The sequence below is a fragment of the Bacillus rossius genome, chromosome 17 (genome assembly GCF_032445375.1).
Source record: "Bacillus rossius redtenbacheri isolate Brsri chromosome 17, Brsri_v3, whole genome shotgun sequence".
Classification (NCBI taxonomy): Eukaryota; Metazoa; Arthropoda; class Insecta; order Phasmatodea; family Bacillidae; genus Bacillus; species Bacillus rossius.
The window spans coordinates 39,272,136-39,293,492 of NC_086344.1; the positions used below are offsets into that span (position 1 = coordinate 39,272,136).

General features: G+C 41.3%; 1 protein-coding gene across 1 annotated transcript in view; it reads left to right on the plus strand.

Moving 5' to 3' along the window:
- The window catches only part of LOC134540662 (SCY1-like protein 2), a 251,173-nt gene that overhangs the window by 184,711 nt on the left and 45,105 nt on the right, over positions 1 to 21,357 (plus strand). Inside the window, exons 7-8 of the mRNA XM_063383534.1 lie at positions 18,567 to 18,697; positions 19,868 to 19,982. Of these exons, the coding sequence (XP_063239604.1) occupies positions 18,567 to 18,697; positions 19,868 to 19,982 (246 nt within the window). The remainder of the gene's footprint in view (positions 1 to 18,566; positions 18,698 to 19,867; positions 19,983 to 21,357) is intronic.

A 21,357-nucleotide genomic window follows, 5' to 3' on the forward strand; every position in this document is an offset into this window, starting at 1 on the left:
CACCACTCCCACGTCACGCCTTTCTACCCTGACAGCAGTGGCCCTAGCCCAGTTACTTTTGAAGAGTGTTATAGATTATAGTAATGAGTGATGGGTAGGGACACACTTGTATTTCGCGAATACATTTCGTGTCAAGGTATGTCACAAAACACTGTAGCATTTTTCTTAGAGTGATGGCGAATCGTGTGCGTGCAGCGGTACGGTATCCACATTCCCATTGGCCCCGTCAAGTGCGGGAAAACCCCTCTCGCCGACCACAGCCAATAACTACAAGAAAAAAATACTACGGTGTTTTGCGATGTACCTAGACACGAAATGTATTCGCGAAATACAGGTGTCATATTGCAGTGCAGTCAAATTGTTGTTGAACTATTCGTGCATTAATTTTCTATCGCATGCCCCACGTTTTTTTTTTTTTTTTTTTCGTTTTGAATCTTACAAGTTGATTAATGGTTGTTAAAAAAAAATCAACACTTACAAATGTTTAGGACAATATGTATGGAGTTAGGGACCTGTTAGAGTGTTATAAATCTTTATGGGGCTAGAAGAAATTATTTTATTATTTTTAGTCCGTTTTAAAAATGTTGTTTTTAAAAAAATATTATTTTTTTTAACTATTATTTTCTGCTTTTTAGCCTTGTGTGTGAAATATTACAAATAATTTAATTTTTCGTAATTAGTCCTATATGATTCTATTCCTAACCACGTACAGATTGTAATGAAAATTAGCGTTTGTGAATTTTAAATGCCTATAAAAATACTTTTATGGTTTAAGGTGCACTTTCCAAGGATTCTTAAGGCTGAAGAACCTTTAAGTTTCGGTCTCACATGCCATGTTGATTTCTTAATTTTTTCAAATAAATTAACTTTATTCGAGGTCTCTACCGCTAGGAGAGACATAACTGTCCCACAGTCGTAGAGGGGAGTGTCCAAAGAATTGTAGTCCAATCATCTAAGCAATGAATGTTTTCAGTCTTATTTGGGAAGGAAAGGATCCGCGAAATTTCTGTATCTCTAGAAAAATCCTTCAAATAAAAGTTATGGCTATAGGTACGGAAATTTAGTCGCAAGCTTCGTACTCTCGCGCTGTCCTCGTGATTGGACCGCAGTTGTGTGGACACGCCCCTCTACAGCCGTGAGCCAACGGATGCCCAGCTGGGAGAGAAGTAAGCGAATCAGGCAGTGCCAATCAACTGAGATGAAAATGTCCTCACCAAGAAATCAACCAGTGGGAAAGCAAGCTTTGGTTGAGACACCGATGACTAGTGACCGGAAAAAATTCGCGAATTCATTTCGCGATAGGCTAAAATACAAATAGTTATACCTACCTCAGTGCTGCCTCTGCTATTGGCTCACAACTCACATGAATGACTCTGGGCCAATGAGAAACACCCGACCAAAGCTTTATCAAATCACAGGCTGCTACGTTGGGATGTCTCACAAGACAGCAGCCGACGAGTGGGTGGCATTCGGCCGAGTGTACGTAGAACTGTGGAGTTCATCCTGCAGGTCATTGAGCCCGCGAATTGTTCCGGTCCCTACCGGTGACTTTATGAACTCTGGACGAATGCGTGGAATTCCCCGGGTGTCCAGTCGCGACTGGTGAGTGAGCTCGGCCTCAAGAGGTTGGCAGGAGGGTTGGTGGGGGGGTGCTCCTGAGAAGCGCCTGCCCGCTCGAGGTTGATGGGATTGCCCAGCGCGGGGATCGCGTGCGGCGCTCGCTCGGGGCGTGGCCATCAAGTGCTCGTGATGGCGTGTTGCGAGCCCAGTGTAACCTCTCCTCTCCCCTCCCTCTCCCCTCCCCTCACTCTCCCTGACTCCGGGCCAGCAACCCGCCGGCTGGGCCCGAGAGAACGCGGATGAAACAGAAAAGACCGTGCGCGGACGAATGCCCCAATTGTAAAATTTCAAAACAGAATCAACTGCAAGCGCTGCAGAGTTTTTTTTTTTCGGCTCGTGGTGAATGCACGGCCCCCAGTAATTGTGACAGGCGATTCCCCCGGGGAACAGTAGAGTGACGCTCATCAGACAGCCCACTCCGAGGGTCTTGCTTCCCCGTGACTGGCGAGAGAAGCCGTCGCCTTGTTCGCTGAGTGGCTGTGGTTCGTGTGGCGACCAATCACGAGACACGGCCGATGCTACAGTGTTTCAACAAGAGGAACATGGATCATCTCTTTGAGAAGCTACGCCATAGATATTGACACAAGACGTCAAACTTGGTTGAGCAAAAATTAAAACAATACAGGTTTAGTTCCAAAATTATCACTAATACACCTCAAGTAAATTAAAAAGATTAAGGTAATTAAATATTAGTGTTTAAAACAAATACTTATTTTTTATAAAGTCCTTTAAATTAATGGGGTTTTTTTCCATTTGTTGTATGAATATCTTGAAGCACTTCACTTTAGATTAAAAATAGGTTTCACATTTCTCACAATTTACATTTATATATGATTAAAATACCAAATTTACATAACAAATTCACAAAATTGAGCCTACATGATGTACAGTTTGCAAAATAAAAAATAATTTAAAAAGTCATGACAACAGGTTGAGTACATGCAACGTTACGGAGTGCAACGGCACAGATCATCAATCATCATTCAATTCTCCTGCGAATGGTTGTTGTACTCGAAAAAAGTTCCAAAACTATGGATCTCGGTGTAATGTTGTCTTAGCGTTTAAACACTCGGGCCTCTTTATGTTTATAATTCAAGCATTCGTGCGGTGGTTTGGACAAAGTAATCATTTCTCTAGGTCATCTTGACAGTTGTTTGCGTCGCCCGTTCGTCGCGGGTTTTCAAGACAGTCGCGTTTTCGTTTGGTGTCGCGGTGTTTCAGTTACTCTGTAAAATGTAATTTCGCCGGAACAAACGTTCAGACTGCGGGAGAGGGGGGAGAGGGGGGAGAGGAATTACGTGATGAAAGCACGGCTCGGGCGACTGGGAAGCAGTTTAAGTCTTTGTCGCGACACATTAATTCCTCCCGCCCGGCCGGGCGCGGCGCCGCACGCAGGTCTGTTTGCGACTCTTCTCGCGGAACACCGGCGCTGTTGGTTCTCGTTGTCCCCCCCCCCACCTCCCCCCCCGGGAGGCCTGGAGGTGTCGCTGCTTCATTCACTTCCTCCGCCCGGCTCCCGTCCGCCGGAGTTTTAATTATCTTGTCTGCTTTCCGGGGAATTGCGTTCCGCCTTGGCGCCACACCGAAGTCGCAGGGCTTTTTTCTTTCCTTTCCTTCCCTCGGGAGATTCTTCATTTCGCGTCGCACTGTTCACCCCGGTGGGTGGTGGTGATATAGGTGGTGGTATAAGTGGTGGAGGTATAGGTGGTGGTATATGGGGTGGTAGTATAGGTGGTGTATGTGGTGGTGGTGTAGGTGCTGGTGGTGTAGGTAGGGACCGGAAAACTTCGCGGGTTCAATGACCTCTAGGATGAACTTTATAGTTCTACGTACACTCGGTCAAAAGTCACCCTCTCATTGGCTGCTGTCTTGTGAAGGTGTCCCAATGTAGCGGCCTGTGCTTCGGTCGAGTGTTTCTCACTGGCCCAGAGTCGTCCAGGTGAGTTGTGAGCCAATAGCAGAGGCAGCACTGGGGTATAACTATATAAATTTCAGGCTGTCGTGAAATGAATCCGCGAAATTTTCCTGTCTCTAGGTATAGGTGGTGGTAGTAGTGGTGGTATAGGTGATGTTGGTATAGATGGTGGTGATGGTGGTGGTGAATTTTTCAACATCGTCTTCAGAAACACTTGTCAATCTGATGGTTGTGATACTGACTTTCAGAGCTTAGTTTAGCCACCAAACACTATGTTTTCTTTTACTTTGCCGATTAATTTTAACACTCTTTATCTGGAGCGCAACAACGTTTCCACAGCCAGGTCGTTCCAGGGTGTCTGAAGGTAGAGTAAGTCACGAGAGATGCCGAATTAAACAGGTAGGTATGCACTGCTGGAAATCACAGCAAGTATGGTGGACATAGAGTAATAACACAGAATTACTATTTGTAAGTCTAGGACCTATGATTTTCTTTTTAACCTTGGTGACCGGTTGAACGGAATAGAATTTGATGCACTCCAGCGCCATATATTGGATGAGTTATAAAAAAATGGATAGCGTAAAAACCTTCTCCATAAAAAAAACACTTCGAAGTGCCAACTTTCACGGCCATCGGCGAAACGGTGTTGGAGTTTATCGACGTCGTACATACCAACTTCTCCGATCATGAGTTTAAACTGCAGTTTCATCGACCGCACACGACTGCAGTAACAAATAACTGTCGATGCTGCAAGTTTGATGTAAGAATAATTGAAACAAACATTGCTGCAGCACCCTGCAAATAGTTTGAAAGGTCTCGTTCTCTCTTCGTTGAACTGCAAGGGCTTGTTGTCGCACGGAACGTAAAAGCGCAACCAGAATTACGTTTCGGTTAATAAGAGAGGGGGGAGATAGAATCTCTTTGCCCGCTACTGATGGGAATGATAGATTTTTTTATAGAATTTTTTAGGAGTTGTGGGGTTAACCCCTGCAAGATAGTGAAGGACAAAAAAAAAGCTAAAAATTTTAATAAAATACAAAATCGAATTTTGAAGGGGAAAAAAATGGTTTTAAGTTTCACGCGATCTACGAACCAAAATGTCACGACTTTAAGCCTCACCACTTCCACACTATGCTAACTACGTACAGACAGGCAAACTCTCTCAGATAAAATTACACATGCGTACATGCAGATTACAAACATCACTCTTTCAAACACATTACCAGGGAGTGAACATTCTTTTTTTTGACGTGACGTCTAATAAATCGATGAACGCCGGCTGCACGCATGAAAAAGTGTCCCGTAACGCACATTGTCCCGTTACGCTGTGTCCCGTTACGCTCATTGAACGCTTGCGCCGCATCTATCTCTCTTACACTCGATTGGAACAACCATCGATTCGACTTTTTCGAGGCACATTAAACTTGAAACACTCCCCATCGTTTCCTACTCTTCCTAACATCGTCCTATCCTTAACAGAATAACACAGATTGGAAGAAGTTAAATAGCAAACATGTATAAAAGTTATAGTAAAAATAATCTCTTCGTTAAAGTAATAAACATATTTGAATTAAAGAGTGCAAATAAAAGTAATTTTATCAATTAAATTGTAGATTTCATTTCACTCGTTCTTTGTATCCATACAAAATAGTGATAGTTCAATAAAAATGATTCAATTTTATTCATAAAAGTATGCAATCATTTCATCAATGTTTTGTTATGACGTTGTCACGTTAAACTATCGTCCGTAAACCGACTTTACAGACAACCAATTTTTTTTCCTTTGGGCCGGTGATTCATGAAGACTCGTGAGTGCAGCCGGCATGCCAAGGTAGCAGCACACCAGCGCCCCTAGCGGCCGAAACGTTCCCTGCGCCAAACTCCCCCGTGAGAAACCCCGTGTTCTCCCTGACCTGTAGAAGAATAAACATGGGAACGAGCCATATAACTGCAGGTACAAGCGGCTGTCTGTTCTAGAGTTGAAGCGGGTCTGGTCAGCGATATAAACATAGAAGTTTATTTAATGGCTGGAAAGGAACTCGCTAGAAATAATCGTAAAAAAAAGTGATATTATGCAGGAAGTAATGTTAAACATCGGCCAGGGAATAAGCGTTAAATTTTTATTCTCACAAAAAAAAATGTTTTACTATCCAGATGGTATACGAAGGTCGGGGGGTCATTCTCAATTTGACTTCACTTATTAACATGGAAAACATCACAAACACCTCTCCCTTACTTTCTACCTCCGTGACTGTACCTATAGTCCGTCTCACGCTTAGTTGGCAGTACAGACCCAGTGGCACACACTGTTGCCAGACCGACGATACCTGGCTTGTTAACTTCAAAATTCTTATTTTGTAAACTGTAAATAAATTAAATAAGTTTAAATATTTTTTTCTTTTTTTTCTTTTTGTTGATATTACTAAAACCATAAAACGTTAGAAGTTAGACTTACTTGACTTAATAAAAAATAATTAATTGGGCATGCAAATAATTACTAAAAATTTAATAATTAAAGGACTGGAGAGTTATTATAAATACGATTGTAAAATAATAACTTCATTAAAATTAAAAATTTTAAATAATTGCACATTAATCAATATTAATATAAACACATGTAAAAAATAATTATTTTTAAGTAAAATATTAAAGATAAATTTTATTTGATAATAAAATTCAATAAATATGCTAAATGTTCATTCCAATTTTTTATTTTAATTATTTATTAAATAATCATATAATAATTTAGCATTATGATGCAAATAAATTCTACATACTGGAACATAACCTCGCTTATATAAATGTACTTTTGGAATACAATTGAAAAAGTTTATAAACAAAATTTCTATTACTATAATTCACGATAAAGAAAAATTTGAAAAGCATTTTTTTAAATCTTTTTGTAGCTCTTTTTTATGCAGCCTTTTTTTTCATCTTGTGAAAATTTATTTGCATGGTATACGCGCATCGTGAAAATCCACTCATCATTTTGTCATAATGCGCCCAAAGAAGTACAACTTCAATAATATTTGATGAAAATAACTATTGAAACCAAGATGGCATCTTACAGTAGAAGTAAGAATAGAATATCTTCAGTTGATATAATTGATGAAATACAACAACAAAAATAACATCGAGACATAATTCTAATTTCAAATATTTTATTTTAAAAAAATGGTTTTAGGTACATTAAAATGATGTCAAGCTATTATATAAAGTTGTGTCTAAACGTTTGCGCTCTTTGCGTACATCTGGCAACAGCGCACCACGGAACAAGGAGAGATCTAATGTGTAGAGAGAGAGAGTAGATGCCCATTGATAGGGGCAGGCATTTTTCGCGAAAAATATTTGAACGCCTATTAGACTGCAACAAGGTGTGCGCAAACCAGCGGTTCTTCCTTGTGATTGGCGGCTACTTGCGATAGAAGCCATTGCCTTATTCGACCGGGCCACTCAGGATGAATTTTCCTTCCGCACTGAATTATTTTGATTGATGTTGTGACACTCCACGTGTGTCTGAAAGAAACTTACCCAATCACTGAACATAGTCGATGCTATAGGGTTTTAACTTTCAGCTAGACTCGGAATGTTTTCGCGAAATATGCAGAGACCGGAAAAATTCGCGGTTTCATTTCGCGATATGCTAGAATACAAATGTGTTTAACCTTTCGTTGATTCAGTGATTGGACCACAGGTTGTCTGAAGGAATCACAGCCAATGAATAATCCTCAACTAAAGGAGTATCAAATCAAAAGCATCCTAGTTAACAGTTGTCACGAGTCAGTGGCCAATGAGCAGATGTAATTTGTCCGAGTGCATAGAGGATCTTGGAGTCTATCCTGCAGGTCATTGAGTTCGCTTTTTTTTCTGGTCCCTAGCTATAGGTGTCTCAGCTGCATTGTTGTAACGGTCTAGGAAATGCTAGCGCTGTGTCTTGTTTCAGTAGCACTCATTGTTGCCAGGCAGGTATATGTGGATCACCCGGTAATCAACGGCCTTCGGATCAAAACTAATTGCAAGTCGTTTATCATGGCCTAGGGCGTAATGAACGTTGCGTGCTCAAACGTGTGGAAGGGGAAAAAACGCCCTCTGTCCATCTTACTAATGAAAACCATCTGTAACACGCTCTCACCACACGCACCTCGCGTAGTTACCAGACCCGGCTGGCGCGGCGAAACATTTTATTCCTGCAAAAAAAACACGTGATATTTATGACATTTCAACAAGGTTTATAGCGGTAAAGTCCTGTTTTAAAACAACGTAAATCCTCGTCCAACATAGCCTTTATGAAACGGTGATTAGTTTTGTGTAGCTGTTATCTTTATACACGATCTGCCGGGATATACATCAAGGCACGGTTAGATGATTTTCAAAACAACAAGTTTTTTTTTAAGAAACCGTTAAAAAACTAACATATTAATCAATGTCAAGTACCGAATCTGTATATCTAATAGCTGTAGTACCCGTCTTTGCCCGGGCTGAACAAATGGTGAAGACTTTTTTTTTCGAATTCAGAAGTAGACACAAACAACTGTCTTGTTGATTATTTATCATCTGTATCGACGAATAACAAAATAGCTTCATCCAAAACCACATGCAAAGTCAGTTTTTAGAAAAAATATATAACACAGATCCATCCGAAAAGAAAATTTCGATATCCTAGAAAACCCCAAAGTAAGACGTGAAGGGCGCCAAAAACGATAGCGCGTTTAAAATCAAGGCAACGCCATCTCTTAACAAAGTTCAAAACTAAACTGTTATTAGCTACCTGTAGTTCGCTAGCAGCCGCGAGCTCCACTAAGCGGACGGGTCTCGCCAAGGAGAAGGAATAGGAAGTTTGCCAGACCTTACTGTATGACCGTGTGGCGGACATTGAGAAATGACACACACTCATTGTTTGTATGTTTAAGATCTATGATTTTCTGTTACAAAAATGAGATTACCCATTGCGATCGGTTGAACGGTATAGAAGTTGACGCGCTGCAGCGCTATCTAGTGGATAGTTAGATACAATGGATAGCATGAAAACCTTCTCCATCAAAAAAACACTTCGATGATGATCGGTGAAAGAGTATCGGAGTTTATAAATGTTATATTTACCAACATCCATTTATATATATATATTTAATCGCAATTTTATAGCAAAGATAATTACACAAATATAAGATTAGGATCCGAAAATTATGTACACTTGCGATATATGTATGTGTGTATGAATACAGGATGAGATTTAATTCCACCTACAAACTTGTGCTGTAGGTCCATCACGACACAACAGTGGAAAACCTAACCTCTTTATGATTCGTGGTCTCTTGTGCTTCCCCAGTCGGGTACACGTCTTTGAATTTCTAAATAATTCGTAATAATAAGTTGCAAATTTTATTTCAAATAATAAAGTATTTAAGAATGAATCCTGAGCGTCTGGATTATGTTTAAATGGACGAAGTTCTAAAACCACAGATGATTTTGTGGATGTAGCAAAATTATTTCATTGAAATAATTGGGGGCAGTAACACATCGCGAAAAATATGTAGAAAATAAAGGTGTTATAACATCCAAGATGGCCACCATGACGTCACAATGCAAGATGGCTGACATCGGCTCTCGGCCCTGGATCCTGGGCCCTGGTGTGGGAGCGGCTGTTTTATACTACTGACGAGTTGTAGTTTATTTCAATCCAGTAAAAAAAGTTTAATCTACATTTATATTTTCAAATGTTTGAATTCATTTTGGCCAATATTTTAAGTTAATCTGAAGATTGTAAACACCATTTTGTGACGGAATATCTAAGGCTCTTTCAAATTGTGTAGTCAGGTTGGTTTTAGTCTAATTTTATCTGAAATGATTACCATTCTTTAATGGTAAGTTTGAAAAATATTAAATTTGAAATATCCCTGAACGAAGTAGTTTTCTAAAATATTTTTAAAAGTTTTTTGACGTGACAACGTCCAATAAATCGATGAACGCCGGCTGCACGCACGAAAATTTGTCCCGTAACGCACATTGTCCAGTTACGCTGTATCCCGTTACGCTGTGTCCCGTTACGCTCATTGCACGCTTGCGCCGCATCTATATCTCTTCCACTCGATTGGAACAACCATCGATTTGACTTTTTCGAGGCACATTAAATTTGAAACACTCCCATTCGTTTCCTACTTTTCCTATAATCGTCCTATCCTTAACTGAATAACACAGATTGGAAGAAGTTAAATAGCAAACATGTATAAAAGTTATAGTTACAATAATCTGTTCGTTAAAGTAATAAACATATTTGAATTAATGAGTGCAAATAAAAGTAAATTTATCAATTAAATTGTAGATTTCATTTCACTCCTTCTTTGTATCCATACAAAATAGTGATAATTCAATAAAAATGATTCAATTTTATTCATAAACGTATGCAATCATTTCATCAATGTTTTGTTATGACGTTGTCACGATAAACTATCGTCCGTAAACAGATTTTACAGACAACCACTTTTTTTTCCATACCTCCAAACCAATGAGAGGAAAGTCTTTAGACGCTAGCCCCTCGTCGCTGCAGTTCACGCACACGGGACCTCAACTGGCGCTCACTATATCCACGTGATCAGCTCTGACGTAACAGCAGTGATGTTCGGGGGCTAAACGCGAGGGTTTATTATTGATAACAACCTGGCGTGTCTCTTGAGACACAACTGGACTTTCTGAAATGGTCGTGGCACCACTCAGCTCTGTCTTTAAAGGCCCTGTCACGCCGTCTCGAGCTGTAGGCCTATTTCACAATAGAGCATTGGACGGATAATGACTTACAATTTCCTCCATCAAACAAATTGGGACAGATTACCTCAAATACACGTTTCAAATCATGTCGCAATATAAAAGTTTAGTAATGGTCTGAGCTATTTCAAACTTTTCAATTTAAATCTCAATTTTTGAAATTAAATAATGCAACACAGTGCTTGACGGATGTAATTGTCTTACTTGTTATTAAATCTGTGCATTTTGAATTATTTTTTTTACTTTCGTCAGTTTAATTCATAATAAATTTCGTTACATAATGAAATAGATTTTCAGTGATTTTTTTTAACTTTTAAAAAATAATTTCATTTTTACAGAAAAAATATTTTTAGTACGTTATTCATATTACCAAAACTTAAGTTATTTCACTTGTATAACCTCTTTAAACGTCAAATTGTTCTTCGCCATTTTGAAGAATCGTTGCGACGGAAACAGATTTCATTTCCGTTTCCGCTAGGCACGATTTTGATTGGCCGATTGTATCCAACATCCAAGATATTGTTACGAACTGCGTGGAAGAGAAAACTTGGTTCATATGGTATAGCCCAATTAATATTATTTTTTACAAGTTCGTTTATTACTAATATTTACATTACTAATAAATAATCGCACTTAAAAATGCCTGTTCAGAAATCACTAAGTATGTGTCCACTCCTCACTGGAGCTGGATTCGACAGATTATCTTGTAGCTTTATAGAAAATAATCATATTATAGATTATGTATGTTTACTTAAAGACTACTCTGGATATAATCCTTTTTATAAGGTTTGCAAGAGTAGTTTATTTATATTTATTGCACACATGATTATATTTTTAACACACATATATATATATATTATATAATATAATACAGTTTATATTATATAATAATTCATATCCTTTTAGCTTGCTTATACAGGTTTCCAGGGCGTTATTCTGTCATAATTCTTATTCTTATTTTCAAAGAGAGATCTGGTGTATATTTTTAATTCTCTTATTCTTAATTAATTCTTTTCAGTTCATTTATCTAATTTGATATAATATTCCGGCTGTTCGATTACACTATACACAAGAAGAACAGCCAAAGAAACTTGTGTAGGAGATTCAAAGAGTTATTTTATTTTTCTGTAGTAAGTTATTCCGTATCGGAAAGCAGATCTTCCATCAGAGATTGTTCGTGCATCCAACTATCGAAACGCTCCAGTCTCTTGGATACTTCAAAGGTGTAATTTCTCCATATGTCATAAGTCTTCTTATCTCTCACAATTTGATTAATATCCTTAATATCAACATCCTCCATAGCCATCTTCCTTGTGTACTTGTTTCGTATGTCTTCTATTTTAACGCAATCATTTAGAACATGCTCTACTGTGTCTTCTTCCATGCACACAGGGCACATAGGGCTTTCCACTAAGTTAAAAGAGTTTAATTTGTGTTTAAAATTCCCGTGACCTGTTAGGAATTGTGAAGTGTAGTGGTCAGTACTTATCCATGAAAATTTCATCCGTTCTTCTATTGAAGGGAATATATTGTGTGTATGCCTTCCCTTGTCAGAGTTTCGCCACCTTTCTTGCCAGATTTCAATATTTTCTATGTGAATTCTGCGATATTTTGAAGCAGTGTATTCCTTGTTCATCTTTAATATCACAACTTTTGCTCTTTCTTGTATTAGTAGGTCTATAGGTAAGGCTCCAGCGATAACCTGCAGTGCTTCTAAAGACGTAGTTCTGTAGCTTTTTGTTACAGCAATTAGAGCTGTTCGTTGGGATGAGTTTAACCTTCTTCTTACATGTGAATTGCGTAGTAGTTCATACCAGACTGAGCAAGCATAGGTAAGTATGCCCAGGTATACTCCATTGTACAGTGTTGTCATAGTATTAGTGCTCAATCCTACATTTGTAGGTTTATGACTCCTTATTTTTTGCATTAACAGTAGGGCCTTTTGTGATGCTTCTTGTATGTGTTCTTGGTATCCTGTTCCCGTTGTGATTTGTACCCCTAGATACTTAACTTTTTGTTTTATCTTCACTATTCGTTCTTGAAATCTTATTAAAGGTGGTCTGTCTTTATGTAATTTTCCCTTTAGTAATACGCCTTCAGTTTTTTCAGATGATATAAGAAGTCGGACACTGCTTGCCCAGGTGTTGATAGAGCGTAGAATAATTTCTGCTGTCTGCTCTAATTCGTAGCGTGAAGTAGCGGGTATAATGAGCAAGCCATCATCTGCATAGCCATATATAATGTTATTTACTGGTAACTCAATTTTCAGAAGCTCATCAAATATTATATTCCATAGTAGCGGACCAAGGACTGAACCCTGAGGACAGCCCATGGAGAGCTTCTTTTCCACAACTATGTGGCCCAATCGACATTCACACTTTCTATCTTGCAGAAAGCCCCTTATGGCGGCATACAGGTTCTTAGGTGTGTTAAGATTCTTTAAGCGCCATAATACTTGAGGCCACCAAGCGTGGTCGAATGCTCCTGCTATATCTATCGTCACTCCAAGCACATATTTTTCTTGTAGGTTTTTAATATATTGATTTACATCGTATAGCGCTTTTTCTGTACTATACCCTCTTCTGAAGCCATACTGCTGTTTATCTATTCCCTGTATTACTTCCAAATAAGCTGTTAGTCTTGCATTAATGAGCCGCTCATAAATTTTTCCCATGTTAGGCAGCATAGTTAAAGGCCGGTATGACTTAGTTAATTTCGGGTCCTTAGCATTTCCCTTGTATATGATTTTGAGAACTCCTTCCTTCCATATTTTTGGAAATGTTCCTGGATTCGACAGTGGTTCGCCCCTCACCTCTCGCCTGGCCACTCACACAGTCTCGCGCCACTCTCGAGGGGGTCTCTCACCCTCTTCACCTTCACTCGCGGAACTCTCCGAACTCTCGGAACTCTCGGAACTGCCGCGAAGGCCGGCGTCGAGGCTTTTATACCCGCCGGCCATCCTTCTCGAACCGACGAGAGCAGCTGTGACGAATCGCGTCATCCCGGGCCGAACCCGACGCCCGAAACACCCAGAACAGCGACGCTTATTCACGCCACTCCACGCGGCGGCCTCTGTAAGCTCGGAATCACCAGGCCGCTAAGATTTGACAACGGCCCGAGGTGGGACGGTGCACTAAGAGTAGAGGGGGGGTGGGGGTAGTCCGGCCAGGCGCGCGCGAGGCATGCCTCACGTCAGTGGACGGCGCGTGACGTCTATGCAAAAATATTTGATGGAAACTAAAGGCAACCAAATTGTCAAACAAACATGGCCGTGCTGGTGACGTTTTCGGTGACGTAATAACCCTCCAGATTCATTTGACAAAATACATTGGAAGGAGTTTAAAGAGAAAATGTGACATGGTCCGCCCGGGCACACACGCGGTGCGCGGAACTCCTGGAGAAAACACGTGATCTGAGAACTGCTCCAGACATCCGAGTGGGGTCTGCTTGCGGAAAGAATTTAAAAATAAGTTGAGGGCGGGTGGGTAGTTCTGATCCCTTTTTTTATTTTTATTTTTTTTTTAGGAAATGTAAAGGACTAAAACGCGAGTATTTAGAATAATAATTTTTAGACGCGAAACGCCCTGCACATATTCTTGACAGTACCCAAAGGCCTTTGTCATCATTTCTCCGCCGTGTAACGTTACGATCACAGTTGCACTTGTGCACGACGAGAAGACTGCGCGCCAGTCTAGAGGAGACACCGCGCTTAGGGGCGATACCGCGCCAGAAGCAGATGAGAGCGTCGCACTTATCGCCCCTTCTCACGGGCAGATGGGAAGATGCTCTTGAGTAGACTCGACGCTGTTGCGCGGGCACAGTTTGTGATGCGACATCTCAAACGGTAAACGTAGACGTGAAACAATTGAAAGGAGAGTGGCACTAAGTGAGAAGGGCGTAACAGCGGCGAGATCCCGAGGCCTTTGTCCTGGCTGCCCTGTCAGCGGCTGTGACGGATCATTCGCCGCAGCACGAGGATCGATGTGCGCTGATATATCGATATATCGTCGGGTGAGAGTCGTGGAGTGAGTGCGGGCTAAAAGGGCTCCGTTCACTTTTTTTTTTTTTTTTTTTTTTTTTTGTGAAATCGTAACTGCTTATACAGTAACTGGGTTTTAATAGAAATGTCACGTAAAATACGTTTCTTTATTGTCCCAGGAAGTTTATTTTTCAGATAGATTGTCTTGTGGGAATTTTATTTCATATTCGGGAGTTATGTTTGCTGAGAAGATTGAAGAGACAAGATATTGGCATTACTAATCTACATAAATAAAAGGGAGAGTCTGTCTGTAGTTCTGGTAGCTGGAGAAGGTAAGCCATGGAGCAGTGAATATGGTGCGTGGAGTCTCCATTGCGGGTCCGTCTATGCGTCGAAATTCGTTTTGCTGTGCGACATCTCAGCTCTCGGAACACAGCATTTGGTGGGAGTGATTTCGTGAATGTAACGGAAGTCGCATGGAACGGAAATGTGTAACAACCGTAATGCTGCCATCTGTGGTGGATGGCGCGAACCAAAGTTCACAAAGACAAAGGGAAACGTTATAGTATAAACTGTTTAATGAATCTTAACAATATGGGTGGTATTTTTAATTTAAAAAAATAATAATTGGTGATATAAGATGCAAATCCGTGGTTCAGTATTTTCTTCAAGTTTTTTTTTTTATATTATCGGACCCGTTTCATTACATAGTTGAAAATTTCGGACTGAAAATGGTCGACGTAGCTGCTCCGGCAGCGAAGTCTATCGGCGGGTGCGGAAACTACGTGTGATTTGCGTCCAGAAATGCAGTTGAAAACACAAACATCGTATATTTACCACGCTCAGCATTATTTGAAAGAATTCTACGTTAGATTTGGTATCCGAGTTTCGTTTTATAAGTTTATTTTCAAACATGAAAACAGGTGTATTCGCTCGCTACCGAGGTTAGATAGATGTTTGCACATCTCCGGCGAGTGCTGATACACTCTCTCGCTTTTTTTTTCTATTCATTATTTTTTTAAGCTATTTTCGACCACGTTTTGTCAATCATCTCCATGGCAACGGCTGTTGCGTTGTGTCGATGCTTTCTTCGTCTCCCACCCCCCTTCCCCAACCACAACGAACAGAGCGAGAGTGTCTGCTTTCTGCCTGTGGACCGCGTAGCGGAGCGCAGATCAGCCAGTCCCACATAAAAAACTGCGCATATGAAACAAGTACAAAAAAATTACGACTAACCCTTTTTAACTCTCTGTAAAGCGCGAATAATTTTTGGATTAGGTAGGGTGGAGGGATTTTAATTAATTACTAGTTTCAAATCCGAATCACGAATGCATCGCGTCAATGTTCACAGCATCAGTGGTGCGCCAACCATAAAACCCTGATGCCAGGTGGAAATCCACAAACAAGTGCATAACCACAAATAGCAGTAGGTGTCCATCGGCTTTCGACCACAGTTCACTTTCCCTCCTGGTAGCGCATGATTCGTTAATGTGATTTTTTTTGTTATTCGTTTATATTCCTGCCATACATTTCGAATAAGCTGAGCTCCAATAAAAAGGGTAATTCGGTGTATGCTGTGAACATTTACAATCTGTGTTGCTTAAGGGGCCCGCCTCGTCAGGGGTGTATGTGTGTTAGTGAGGCGGGATGATAAGCGCGACGCTCGCTGGTGCTTTCAGCGCGGTATAGCCTCTAAGCGCAAGTCTCTGAACTGGCGCGCAGTATTCTCGTCGGCACAGGATAACTGTGAAATTTGAGCGGTGACCGTAACATTATATGGCGGAGAAATGAAGATAAAGGTGTTATGCAAGCCCCTTAAGTGCTTTCAAGAATCTGTACTGATTGTTTTATGCCTAAAAATTACTCTGGAAACACGCGTTTTAGGCATTTTAACGCTTCTAAAAATACAGTTTAAAAACTTAATCCGAAATTAAAAGTACTTTTCGGCCCTCTACGAACTCTTAAATGCTATTCGTAAATAGGCCCCACTCGGATATCTTGAGTAGTTTTGAAATCGCGTTGTTTTTCCTGAAGCTCTGCACACCGTATGTGTGCCCTGGTAGGCGGGCCCCTTAATAATAACGCGAATTTTACAACTTCGACAGTTATAGGATAGCTTATGCAACTCATACGCAAGTGTACAAAGAATAAATTTTAGTTATCTCATCTTATGATTAAAATGGCGCAAGGATTAGTCAATCATGTAGCCTGTCAGTGCACTGATGCGCCCAGGGGAGGTAACGGAACGCCCTCGGCGCCGCCCAGTGCGCTACAAACAGGGAGCGGGTCGCAGCATACACGCGCAGGAGCGCAATGGGAGCCGCACGACGTGGGCGCCTCGCCGACTGCTACGTCAAACACACCGGCGGAACGCGCGGCGATTAATTACAAGACCGGCTGTTTCCCGGCGCAAAGACGGCCCGTGAAATTAATTAAGAGTGGTGTCCCCCCTCCCCTCCTGCAGGCACTGCTGGGAGAGGAGTTTTTAAGTGATTAAGGCCTGTGTGATGTCCCCACTGGAACCACAAAGAGCGTCGCTCAAAGGTGCCCCGAACCACTAAGCGCATATCCTGCGCTTTCAATCGCGTGCCGACAACTCGGTACACACTCTCTTTACGGCAGCAGCGACGGTTGTTGTGCGATATCTTGGTATCCGAAATGTTAAACACACAGTTTTTAGCTTGTTTTTTTCCGGCCGCTTACAAAAAATGCCTTGTGTAATAAATAAGTTATACACAGAATGAGTCAGAAAGAACTCTACCGGCAAATTTTTCATCACTGAAAAAAAAAAAAAAAAAAAAAGAAGAAGAAGTTCGAAACACGTACACGACTAATGGTTTCAAGTGCTTCCCAAGGCTGTTATATGCCTCTTTTATTAATTGAAGAAGAACAACTTGTTAGTTGCAAATTAAAGAGAAAGTATTTAAGATGGAAAATAAAAAAAACACTGATAATGTTCAATTGAACCAAGCTCTGCCAGCACCACAAATTGTTTAACCGAAGGGAAATGATTTCTGATTGTTATTGCTCCTAATTATACCAATAAAATAATTTTACGAAAGCGGAAAGTTCTTTGGTTTTATAGAAATATTTTTAATTTAACATTGTCCAGGTGCATTTTCTATTATTTGAAATAAAAAAAATTGTTGAGTTCCAACTTGGTAAGTACTTGGGACCATTAGTCGTAATTCTTAATAAATTTGCGACCAAATTTTTTATGATGAATATGCAACCGAAGTTGGTTGGTCGAATTCTTACTCAACTTGTATATTATTTAATAACAACTAATTTTCTTGCAGTGCACTTCACGTAATAAGTCACGTCACAAGCGTAGGTTATGAACATGTCGCTAAAAATGTCCAATGCTACTTAAAGAACAGTTAAACTTCGAAGCCTCGGACATATAGATCAGAAAATTTCACGTATACCACTCGTGACAGTCTAAAATTCTAACCATTATACCTTTCTGCTGCATCTGCTATTGGTTCACTGTTAATCTGGAGGACTGTGGAGCCAATTAGAGACCTCAGTCAAAGAAGTATGGAATCGCAAGTCACCCAGGATAGACTCCACGATCCTCGCCTGTTCATTGGCTGCTGACTCGTGAGGCGTCTCAACTGGGTGACTCGTGATTCCATACTTATTTTATTGAGGGTCTCTGATTGGCCCACAGACATCCAGATTAACAGTGAACCAATAGCAGATGCAGCAGGATTAGAATTTTAGACTGTCACGACATGAAACCCGAAATTTTTCAGGTCTCTAACAATACCCATTTTCCTGGTCTACGTTTCGCAAACAAAACTTTATGTTAACGCAAGGTTCGGAATCCGTGATTAGAAGATATAAAATTGTCACTAGATGAGTGTCCGCGTGTCTAGCGTGTGTGTTGTTGTGTTGTAGCTGGAGGATGAGCTATGTCTGTGTGTTGTCATGTTGTGGCTGGAGGATGAGCTATGTCTGTGTGTTGTCATGTTGTGGCTGGAGGATGAGCTATGTCTGTGTGTTGTCATGTTGTAGCTGGAGGATGAGCTATGTCTGTGTGTTGTCATGTTGTGGCTGGAGGATGAGCTATGTCTGTGTGTTGTCATGTTGTGGCTGGAGGATGAGCTATGTCTGTGTGTTGTCATGTTGTGGCTGGAGGATGAGCTATGTCTGTGTGTTGTCATGTTGTGGCTGGAGGATGAGCTATGTCTGTGTGTTGTCATGTTGTGGCTGGAGGATGAGCTGTGTCTGTGTGTTGTCATGTTGTTGCTGGAGGATCAGCTGTGTCCGTGTGTTGTCGTGTTGTAGCTGGAGGATCAGCTGCACAACGCGCTGCCCAGAGTGCCCCTAGCCTTGCAGGAGGCGTGCGTGAGGCTGCTCAGCAGGGACACGAGACAGCGACCCACCGCGCAGCTCCTGTCACTCATCAAGTACTTCAGGTGAGCCCCTCCCCCACCCCCTGGTCCTGAGATCCTCTTGCTTTGGGCAACCATTATTGCTGGTTCACGCTGAACGTCATAGAGAAATCGCAAGTGTGGACAACAAAGATAAAATACACAAACATATGCAGAACATCAGCCTTGATGTCAAATTTTCAAATTTATATCCCATGGAAGTAATTCTTTGTGATATATATCGCGACACAGACGAACACAATTGGGCTCACGAGACATTTGTGAAAAGGAATCAATAATACAGACACACAACATCGGGAAACACATCGACAAACAAAGTAACCCAACGGTGATGCAACACGTTTTGTTTTAGGAAGCCTAGTATGCTTGTTTTGTATCATCCTTGGGTTCGTCTGTTGGTCGCTGTGTTGATCAAGGTTTTGGTTTGTCTGTTCTTCATGTTCTTGTTGCAACTGTCTTGCCGTTGTGTGTCCACTGTGTTCGTCTGCGCTGTGATATTTATTTCCTTCCACGGCGCAGAGACCTCACTTCGAGTGCAGATGTTGTGTAGTGTATGGTGCAGTGTGTGGTGCAGTAGGCAGAGCAGTATTTGGTGCAGTATGTGGAGCAGTATGTGGTGCAGGAGGTGATGCAGTGTGTGGTACAGGAGGTGATGCAGTATGTGGTGCAGGAGGTGATGCAGTGTGTGGTGCAGTATGTGATGCAGTATGTGATACAGTATGTGGTGCAGGAGGTGGTGCAGTGTGTGGTGCAGGAGGTGATGCAGTATGTGGTTCAGTAGGTGATGCAGTATGTGATGCAGTATGTGGTTCAGGAGGATATGCAGTATGTGGTGCAGTATGTGGTGCAGTATGTGGTGCAGGAGGTGATGCAGTATGTGGTGCAGGAGGTGATGCAGTATGTGATGCAGGAGGTGATGCAGTATGTGGTGCAGGAGGTGATGCAGTATGTGGTGCAGGAGGTGATGCAGTATGTGGTGCAGGAGGTGATGCAGTATGTGGTGCAGGAGGTGATGCAGTATGTGGTGCAGGAGGTGATGCAGTATGTGGTGCAGGAGGTTTTGCAGTATGTGGTTCAGGAGGATATGCAGTATGTGGTGCAGGAGGATATGCAGTATGTGGTTCAGGAGGATATGCAGTATGTGGTGCAGGAGGTGATGCAGTATGTGGTGCAGGAGGTGCTCTTGTTCCGCAGCGACCCCGCCGTGCACGCCCTGCAGTTCCTCGACGTCATCAACATGAAGGACCCGTCGCAGAAGTCGCACTTCTACCGCAACACGCTCAAGGACGTGCTGCCCTACATCCCGCGGGTACGTGCCGCCTGCTTGCTGCACGTGCACTTGCGCGTGTTCGTCCCCCCGGTGGCACCACCTCCAGTACACAGCATGCCTAGCAGTTGTTCCATCGCTTAGTGCTTACTGAAGATATGCCTTCCCACACACTTACAGTATTGCAATATTATTACAAGAGTAGTTCCCCCTGGAAAAAATATCGGTTTCAACACTAATCTTGACGCAACACTTTGGCCAGTCATCTATGGGAAGTGTAGTGCCTACAATCTCCCATAGATGGCATTTACCAACATTCGTAAATAACGCTGTAATAATTTGATCGGTGACATCAAAGATCATTTCCCCCAGTGAAATCTTGAGAAAAATATAACCAGAGAGGTAAAATATTGCGGTAAGTTATTTCGACAGACCTTTTCCTCACAATTTATTTCTTTCTATTATCTTTGAAAGGTTTGTGCAATGGGAGGGCATGACTTGATGTAAGGTTTTGGACATACGCCATTGCTAAGAACTTTTTCTGTTGAAGAAAACTAAAAAATAAATAAATAAATAAAAATACCCAAAAAAGGGTTTTTTTGTCGTTATATTCTGTTTTGGAAATCTATTGTTGTTGTTTCGTCTTTTCGTTTTGTCGTGTTTTCGTTTCGTTTCAACCGTTGTGCTGAATTTGTTTTGGGTTCAATATTTCTGTGTCTTCATCTTTTGTGGGGTTTCTTCGTTTTCTTAGTACATTTTTTTCTTTGCTTTTCTTTGTTTGTTGACCATATTCCTGTTACGGAATATTTTGTGGTGTTTATATTCTTGTTGACAACAGCAATTGTTTGCTTAATTTGCGTTTTTTGTCTTTTTTAGGTATTTTTATTTATTTATTTATTTTTTAGTTTTCTTCAACAGAAAAAGTTCTTAGCAATGGCGTATGTCCAAAAACTTACATCAAGTTATTTCTTTCTCCCTTCCTGCAAGCGGCTCTTCGGAGACCGTAAGCATATTCTCTCTCTCTCTCTCTCTCTCTCTCTCTCTCTCTCTCTCTCTCTCTCTCTCTCTCTCTCTCTCTCTCTCTCTCTCTCCCTACTAGTTAATCTGACCAGTTCATCGTCCCAGGCAGAAACCTGGGACAAGTCCGAGTGGCTATTTACAGCTTGGTTGAAACGCAGCTGAGAGACATTCTTCAAATAAAATGTATTTAAATTATTGACGTGACAACGTCTAATAAATCGAACGCCGGCTGCACGCGCGAAAAGGTGTCCCGTTGCGCACATTGTCCCGTTACGCTGTGTCCCATTACGCTCATTGTACGCTTGCGCCGCATCTATCTCTCTTCCACTCGATCGGAACAACCATCGATTTGACTTTTTCGAGGCACATTAAACTTGAAACACTCCCATTCGTTTCC